General features: G+C 41.8%; 1 protein-coding gene across 2 annotated transcripts in view; it reads left to right on the top strand.

The window, feature by feature from the left end:
• The window catches only part of WASHC5 (WASH complex subunit 5), a 55,436-nt gene extending 47,244 nt beyond the window's left edge, over positions 1-8,192 (top strand). The window contains exons 26-29 of one of the 2 annotated variants that reach the window (XM_007456060.1): positions 353-449; positions 3,945-4,098; positions 4,913-5,000; positions 7,795-8,192. In XM_007456060.1, coding sequence (XP_007456122.1) covers positions 353-449; positions 3,945-4,098; positions 4,913-5,000; positions 7,795-7,851 — 396 coding nt within the window. In that variant the 3' untranslated portion in view covers positions 7,852-8,192. The remainder of the gene's footprint in view (positions 1-352; positions 450-3,944; positions 4,099-4,912; positions 5,001-7,794) is intronic. The other variant, XM_007456061.1, reaches the window with a different exon arrangement.
• The last annotated feature ends 1,289 nt before the right edge of the window (positions 8,193-9,481 follow it).

Raw genomic sequence — 9,481 nt, 5'->3', positions numbered from 1 at the left:
CTCTTTCCCTCCCTCTGCCCTCCTTCCAGCTTTGCCTTGACTTTCTTGCTCATCGCCTTTTTCTCCCCTCCTTTTGTTGCTGACATTAACAGGATTCTGGGGGGAGGTAACTGCTAATCTCTAAGCAAAATTATTCCCATCCCAAAAGGGCTAATTGTCAAGTGGGTATCTGTGTTTGGTGGGGGAACGGTCAGGGGTGTTAAATAAAACACTGAAGACAGCAAGTTAATGGAACCAGCCTAGTTTTCAGTAGTCAGAAGAGCAAACAAACAAAATGGCAGCTTTCCATTTGGAAGTGTGTTCTGTGGTATTGTGTGATGTGAAGAACCCATCTCTTCCCTTCTCTTTCCAGATATACATAACAACAAAGCGCTTACCCTACTTCCCGGTTGTCAACTTTCTATTTTTGATCGCCCAGTTGCCAAAACTTCAGTACAGCAAAAACCTAGGTACTGTATGACATTTATTCTTTTCAATAAGGAACAATAACAGTAGATTAACATCTAACCAAACAGCTCTTGGTATAGAATGCTATGTCACACATGACGTCTTTCATAGTTAATTGCGTGTTTATAAAATCCATGTCTTTGGGCCTCTGAAATATGATGCAGACGGTGGATGTAATATCAACCTAGTATAATCCACCTTTAATTTACAGTGGCTGAGTATCCAACTTGTAAAATGTGTGGGACCTTTGCTTCTCTCTCTTCTTTAAGGAGCTGATTATGGTGGGAAAGAAACTTCTTTTTGGTTAATGTTCTTTCAACAAGTGTCATGTGCCTACTGTATATCTGGAACTTTGGTATGAAGAGTAGAAATATAGTTACATACAGGAGACTAATCCAGGGATATCCAGTACTTTATTTTTGAAAATACTTGATACAAACAATAGATACCAAAGGCTATCAGTATATTTGTCCTGTCCAAGAATATAACCCAATGTTTTTTTGTCATTGACTTTATCTTGAACATTTTTATAAGATTCCCGGGTATTTCCTCTGTCTCCAAACTTTATATCTAAGTAGAGTTTTTTAGAATCTGCTGTAGAGTTTAGTTTACTCTAAAAGTATTGTAAGAGCTTTTCCATGAATGTAACCATATACTTTTTTTAACCAGCAATTCCAAAATACATTTCTTCCTTCAAGTATTTCCCTTCCTATCCCAAAAGTTTTTTTTTTAGGATAAAGATGTGGATTCTCTGTAAGGTTTTTATTCCCTCATTCAAAGATTCCTTGATTCCAGACACAGCCCCAATAACAATACCTGTTACAGCCACAGAATGCAGGGCATGGTGGCGCCCAATAAGTCCTTGCTATAAGAGGGCAGGAACACGTGTGTTTGGATTCTGGCTTCATGACTTATCACCTGTGTGACTTTGGCCAAGTTACTTAACCTCTCAGGCCAAGCAGATTTCAAAAATACCTATGACAGTACCTCTCACAGAGCAAATGCTTATCTGATGCTGGATCCTTTTCTGTATGTTGGTCAAAATCAATGTAAAGAACCATCCCAAGATGGACTTAAAAGTTCATCTCGGGCTTCCCTGGTGGCGCAGTGCTTGAGAGTCCGCCTGCCGATGCAGGAGACGCGGGTTCGTGCCCCGTTTCGGGAAGATCCCACATGCCGCGGAGCGGCTGGGCCCGTGAGCCATGGCCACTGAGCCTGCGCGTCCGGAGCCTGTGCTCCGCAAATGGGAGAGGCCACAACAGTGAGAGGCCCGCATAACGCAAGGAAAAAAAAAAAAAAAAAAAAAGTTCATCTCAAGATTCAGAGATTCATGACCTCCCTCTCTTGTCCCTGTGTTATTACGAAATAAGAATGTGCTTCTTTATACTGGTGAATTGTCAGTGCATGAAGATACCTTGTTTTCATTAAGACAGTTTGTTCAGTGGTCTCGTTCTTAGGTAATATTTCTTTCATTGCATGTATGGTTAAGGTCAGGCTCCTTGATTATACAACTCCTTATGGGAAACATGTCACTATTCCAGTGGAATAGTGATAGTGGAAGATCAGAATTCCCAGATCTTTAAACAAAACAGAACAAAACTGTTAAATGTCTTAGAAATGTATGTATACCTGACTACAGTTCTTTTTTTTTTTTTAATGTTTATTTATTTATTTTGGCCGTCTGGGTCTTAGTTGCAGCACGTGGGATCTTCATTGTGGCATGTGGGAACTTTTTAGTTGTGGCATGCAGACTCTTCAGTTGTGGCATGTTGACTTCTTAGTTGTGGCATGCTGACTTCTTAGTTGCGTCATGCGTGCGGGAACTAGTTCCCTTACCAGGGATCAAACCTGTGCCCCCTGCATTGTGCCCACTCTACCACCAGAGAAGTCCCCTGGCTACAGTACTTTTCATGAATTAGGCTGATGTGTTAAGTCGGGGATCAAATTAAAGAAAAGCAGGACTGAGGAAGGAACATCAGCATGTTTGTGGACCCTATAAACATTTATTTAACCTTGTAAGCATTGTTCTCAAGACTGATCTGAGAAACGCACGCCTGCCTTGGTCTGTCTTTTAAGGAAGAATCTCTGTGGTGCTCATTCAGAGGAAGTTTTTGTTGTAAACATCACTTTTGTTCTCCACCTGGAAAGGATTACTTCTCCATGTTCTGAGTATGGCTAGAGTCTTTTACAGTGGGCATTGAGTAATTTGGAATTGCCAAGGCCTGGGTTAGGTAAATCAAGATAACTTGTTTTGGCATCTTAAGTAAGTTTTTCCAGTTTTCACAAAAACCCAAATATGGGATCTGCGGGTCTGTCTGACCAGTTTAACTTTCTAATCAACTGCCAATCCTTTTCGCAAAGTGGTCGTACGATTTTACAACCCATCAGCATTTAGCCATCTCAGTCTTTTTAATTTGAGCCATTCTAATGGGTGTGTATGGTATCTCATGGTAGTTTTAAGTTGCCTTTCCCTGATGATTAATGATGTTGAGCACTTTTTCAAGTGCTTTTTGGCCGTTCTTTATATCTTTTTTGTTTGTTTGTTTCTTTATATTTTTCTTTGTTAAGTGTCTGTTCAAGTCTTTTGCCTATTTTTAAATTGGGTTGATTGCCTTTTTTTTAAATTAATTAATTAATTTTTATTTTTGGCTGTGTTGGGTCTTTGTTGCTGCGCACGGGCTTTCTCTAGTTGTGGCGAGAAAGGGCTACTCTTGGTTGCGGTGCACGGGCTTCTCATTGCGGTGGCTTCTCTTGTTGCAGAGCATGAGCTCTAGGTGCACGGACTTCAGTAGTTGTGGCATGCGGGCTCACTAGTTGTGGCTCGCAGGCGCTAGAGCACAGGCTTAGTAGTTGTGGCGCACGGGCTTAGCTGCTCCGCAGCATGTGGGATCTTCCCGGACCAGGGCTCGAACCCACGTCCTTTTGTTTTGTTTTCAACATTGTGGTCTGTCTCCTGTTCCCCATACAGCCATTCAGGCAGAAGGTCAAGGTCTCCAGATTTGGGCAGAAATCCTTAGCGAAAAGGCCAGCTTTGGCACTCACTCACTCACTTGACATATTTCCTTCTTCGACTGTCCTGATTTCTGCACATTCTTTTCTTGTGTAACATTTAACCTTGTGTTTAAAGATACTTTTAAAATCTTATCCAGTATTTTGAATGTTTTCATTTAAGAGAGTAGTTCAAGGTATTTAGTATGCCATGCTGCCATTAACAGAAGCCGATTCTAGGCAATTTTTATTTCCTCATTTACATTTATCTCTTTAAATTTTTCTACAGTTGCATCCATTAATTATATAATCCAAAAGAAACAGTGATGGTAATTATAAAAATTAGTACCCATTTTAGGGTGTTGGATTATCTTTCCCTCACATAATCATCTGCCAGTGATGATGTGGGCCCCAGACATTTTGACATTCACGAACATTCATACTAAATGAATGTTGCCTAAGGCAAGCAGTTCGCTTGGTGGTAATTTGTAATTTGTTGGTCCTTGCAGGCATGGTCTGCCGAAAACCTGCCGACCCTGTGGATTGGCCGCCACTCGTGCTGGGACTGCTCACCCTGCTGAAGCAGTTTCATTCCCGCTACACAGAACAGTTCCTGGCGTTGATCGGCCAGTTTATCCGCTCCACAGTGGAGCAGTGTACAAGGTACAGAAGGCCAACCAGGAGAAAATGGAATTGATGTTACAGAATGGGCTGGGAACCTCGCTTGGCAAATTCCTCTTATCGTCCCCCTAGTAGAGACAGGAACTGACTGCTCACCTTGCTCTGTAAAGCAGGTCGGGGCACATCTCCTTGTTTGGGGCAATTATAGGTGTGCCCGTCCTTAGTCACTCTGCCGAGGAGCCCTGGGAGCACGCACTGTGAATGAGTCATAACCACCATCAGCAAGCTCCGTGGAGAGAAAGTACAGGCCTGCCCCTCTGCCATCCTGGACACTGTGCTCAGACCTCAGTGAGCCCGTGTCCTCCCACTGGGCCACTGCCCAGGGATGGCTCCACCCTCCAGTGGAGTGTCAGGGAGCACCTCGTGGGCAGCATAGCCCGAGTTCCTGGTGTGTAATGGAACAAATTGCACGGAAGTTCCTACGTGATATAAAGCTTGTAAACCTTTAGTTCTCCCTTCCCCCACCCCAAATGTGGCTTTTCTGGGATAGAAACAAGTTATTTGCATGAGATGCTGGGTCCTGAGTCTCCTTCTCCGCTACCCTAAAGGGTCAGCAGGCACCATGTGGTGAAGGCCCGTGTAGGCCATTCAGAGAAGTTTGATTCCATCCTCCAGGCTGTGTTTTGAAGACAGGCCAGCAAGATCTGGCTTGCTGTGACTCAGGACGAGGTGCTGTAGATTTGTCTCTTCTTTGACTTCATTTAGTCATCTGTCGTTTTTTTAGTCTTTCAGTATTTTGACAGAGGGTCCACTGTGTACAAAGCAGTTAATCGATCCAAACTGTTCTCTGTTGCAGCCAGAAGATACCAGAAATGCCTGCAGATGTTGTGGGTGCCCTTTTGTTTCTGGAGGATTATGTTCGGTACACAAAGCTACCCAGGAGGGTAAGCAGTAGATAAAGAACAATATTAATGCCCTTTTTGTAGAAAGATGGTATGAAGCATGGCCTTGACCCATGAGGAGTGAAGTCCAGAGGCTCATTCCCAGTGGACACCTCTGAGCCCCTCGCCCTGCTCTACCCCCGGCTCGGCTCTAAGATGTTCCCCCCTCCTCCACGTGTTCAGTGCTTTGCGAGAAAACAGGGTTGAACAGAGCTTCCTCCCTCTTCTTGCCCTCTACCACACCCTCCTCTGGTCTGCAGCTCAGCCTGTTGAGGAGGAGCTAAGATGAGCTCCAGGGGAGAATTCCTTAAGGGGTCCGGGTAGAGAATGATTGTGTGCTTTGTTTTTCATCTCTACAGTAACCGGGTTCCCACAGCAAGTTTGGCTAAGTTCACACCATGGTTGAAGTGCTATACAACCACCGTTTCCAAAAATGACAGATTACTTTCCACCTCCTAAGATACTCTTTTCTTTTCTCAGTAGTAATTCCACTTTGGTAAGTTTTAGCTGAGAGTGGAGAGCTTGACCCTGAAATATAAAAAAACCTTCAATAGATGCTGAAAAGCCATTCTGATTTTGAAAAATTAGTAGGTTAGGAATCAGAGTTAACTTTTTTATAACAAAAACCAAAGATGATGCTTTTAAAATTAACTAGCAAGGTCAGACTTAATTCTAAGTGCTACTGGCATTCTCATCAAGGTCAGGACGATAAGAGTTACATGGTGATGCTGACTCTCACTGCTGCTTTTGTTGTACAGGTTCCAGACAATAGAATAGGAAATGAAAGATTTAAAATGCATAATGAAAAGAAGACAAATTTGTTTTATTGAGAATTTGTCTTCCTTGAATACCCGATAGAAACTTGTGGAAAACTATTAAAACAATAAGAATTCAGAAAGTAAGCTGATTTCATAATATACAAAGTGAATACACTAATAACCAATTCAAAACTATAATGTGAAAAAGATCCTATTGACAGAATTAGCAAGGAAATAACATAGCCAAGAATAATAAACTGTAAGAAATATGAAAGAATATTTAGGAAAAAACTATAAAATTTTGAAGTCCACGTTTTTGAATGAGGAAACTCAAGTATTCTTTCTAGTTTATAATCTTATTGCAGTTATAATCAAAATCCCAGATAATGTTTATAACTTGGAGGGGGTTAGAATTTTATAAAATTTCATAGAACTTGGCTTCCCTGGTGGCGCAGTCGTTGAGAGTCCGCCTGCCGATGCAGGTTCGTGCTCCGGTCCGGGAAGATCCCACATGCCGCAGAGCGGCTGGGCCCATGAGCCATGGCCGCTGGGCCTGCGCGTCCGGAGCCTGTGCTCCGCAACGGGAGAGGCCACAGCGTCCGGGGCCTGTGCTCCGCAGTGGGAGAGGCCACAACAGTGAGAGGCCCGCATACCGCAAAAAAAAAAAAAAAAAAAAAAAATTCATAAAACTTAGGCTAAAGCGGAACATCCTATATATAACACCAAAGGAGGAAGCCACAAAGGATCTAGAGATTTCATCTCTTATAAGTGCTGAATATAATGAAACAATTCTCTGTCAGGTGTCTCAAAATTTTCTTTAAAAAATTGGGAAAACTATTAACAAAAGAACTTTTTTTTTCCTAACTTATAGTGTTCTCTTCTAGATCAATAAGAAAAAGATAACCAATCCAACAGAAAAAAAAAAAAATGGGAGTTTTCAAGAAACAGGCAGTTTTCAGGAAAAGAAATACAAGTGGCCAATAAACATTTGTGAAGATGTTCAACCTTACATTAAAGGGACATGAATCAAAATAACAGTAAAATGGGTAAAAAGTAAAATGTTGGGCACCCAGTGCTTGGGAAAGTTTCAAAGAAATGGGACTTCTCAGTACTATCAATGTGAATGTAAATTTGCTTATCTCTGGAGAGGGCAGTTTGACTTTATCTATTTAAAAAAACTTTTGTAATATCTTACTGATCTCAGCAATTCCACTGCTAGAAATTTACCTGCTGGGTATATATGCAAAAGTTCACCAAGATGTACATGTAAGGATATTTAGAACATAAAATTTAGCAGAGATAAAGGACACAAGATTATGTGATTCTAGTTTTGAGTGTGTGTGTGTGTGTAAACTGGAAGAATTTGATACAAAATAATTAGCAGTTTTAGTTTTCTCTTAAGGAATTGAGATTAGAGATTATTCCTTTTTTATACTTCTCTACATTTGCTAAATTTCCTCTAATTAGCAGGTGATAACTTTATAGTCAGAAAGGAATTAAACACTGCTCCTGAAGACTACCAATTTCCAGTGCTTGGAGATCACCTAGTTGGTTCTACATTCCACCCCATTTACCCAGTCCCACCCCTCTGAGGGCTTCCCCAGCTCAGTTAAGGAATGCCTGCCTTTGAGGGTCTTCCTCCTCTGGCCTCAGTCACTTGCCAGATGTCCCGTTCTGGCAAGTGACTGAGGTTGGCCATCAGTTAATTATGAGGTGACCTGAGACCACTTCTTAGTACTTCCCAGAGGCATGTGCATCCTTGCAGATCCAAGCGCCTTTAAGAGCCAAGGAGCTCACATCTGGGGCGGGGGTGGGGGGACAGGGAGCTGTATAGCATCCCTTCAGATGTCAGCAGTGCCAAGAAATTAGACACCAGCAGTAGGACACCAGAAGCAGAAGGTGGTGGTTTCAATTAGTGGTCCAGTATTTCCCTGTGATTCACCTTGCTCCAAAGGATGTCTTCGTGTCTTTAATTTTCATATGGAAAAATTTGAATTGCTTCTTATAACACTGTGAAAGTTAACTCTTATTTATTTTAGGTTGCTGAAGCACACGTGCCTAATTTCATTTTTGATGAGTTCAGAACAGTCCTGTGATGTTTTTTGACTTCTGCGTCTTCAGTGAAAGGATTATCCTTAAATCTTCACACTGTCACTAAAATGAACTTGGAAATGAAAAGAAACCCAGCTGCTCAAAGAACTGCATTTTTTCCCTTTATTGTGGGAAACATCAGACGTTGAGTAAGATGTATTTCCCAGAACTAATTAATTAATTTTGTTTAAATCATGGTATTATATACAATTTATATCATGTAGAAGCAGAGCACATTTTGTACTGCCTCTTATAAATGCTGAGTGTAATTGTTGTCCATTTAGTTTTATGTTCTAAAGAACTATTTGTGCAACTCCAGATTTTCAGTAAAATAGTACTGCCAGTACCCAAAGTCATCCTTCTGCCTATGATTCAAAAACCACATATTCACCCTGCAAAAAACCTTGTCTGGAAGGTAAGAGAGAAGCCTGGTAGGTCCAGTGTTGTGTCCATGGTCACATCCACGACAGGCTGGCAGGCACATGGTGACCAGAGACTAGTAGCAGATGCAGAGACCATGCAACCGTGGACCACGTACCATGGAAGTTTGTTCATGTCTGAGGCTCAATGTCCTCTTCCAATCCAGATACCTTGGGGGTTCCCTGCAGCCCTTCTGTAGGACTCCCCAACTTCAGCTGCTCCTTCCTCAGCAAGCCCTGAGCCCCACCCCAAGTCCCCACTCCCTTTTTTTTTTTTTATAACAGCTTAGCCATTAGCTTTTAACTCCTCCAAAATCCTAAATCACTTCTGAATGAAAATTACCCTGAAAGAGGAGCTGCCATCCTCCTGCGGCAATTTGCATAAGAGTAAGAAATGTGTTTTAACTCTGACCACATGTCCTCTGGAGAGGAGAGGAACGAGCAAAAGAAACAAACAAAAATCACCCAGTATCTGAAATGTGCTTGACAGTCAGTTAGCAAGTAGTAAGAAAAGCAGCATTAATTTGTAGTCAGGAGGCAAAGCTTGAGTCCTGATTCTGCCACTAGTTAAACTTTGTCCCAAGGTAGCCTACTGGCATCATCTATAAAATCAAGGCTAATGATTTCTCTGGTTCCCTTCAGTTTTCTGATTTTATGATAAGTTATTTCTTTTGTCAGAAGGTCTCAAATCCTAAGATACTGGAGGAGAAAAAAAATGACTTTATATGCTTCATTTCACCATCATTATAGAAAGGATTTTAAAAAGCATCTAGTCAGCAGAGGGAAGCAGAAGGCTTATCAGCCCAGCTTGGTGGAAACCCAGGGAGGAATTTTAAAAGTGAACTGAAAGTTGCCTGGCATGTAAGGAGTTTGGGAGTCTCACCCACCGAAGCTGACACATGAACTCAGCCGGTAAGTCTGTGGCCATCGTACGTCCACTTCTCAAAACTATCTTGCTGTTTCTCGTTTGTAATCAGATGTACTGCAGTAACTGCATGAAATGAGAGCTTTAGTTCTCTGTGAAAATGTTCCCCGCATAGAAAGCCAGCTGCTAATAAAAAGGCGAGATCTAAGAAAGTGTCTTTTTAACCAGACAGTTGAAGTGTACGATTTATCAGAGGGGAATTTCACAAAACCAAGCAAATGAGTCCACATACACTGTGCTAAAACAAGGCGAAGTGATTTGGCTAGTGAAAAATTTCCTCAACTGAAAAAA

The sequence above is a fragment of the Lipotes vexillifer genome, unplaced genomic scaffold (assembly GCF_000442215.2).
Source record: "Lipotes vexillifer unplaced genomic scaffold, Lipotes_vexillifer_v1.1 scaffold84, whole genome shotgun sequence".
NCBI classification, from domain to species: Eukaryota; Metazoa; Chordata; class Mammalia; order Artiodactyla; family Lipotidae; genus Lipotes; species Lipotes vexillifer.
Note: the sequence above shows the minus strand (reverse complement) of the source record. Positions and strands in the feature narration are given on the sequence as shown.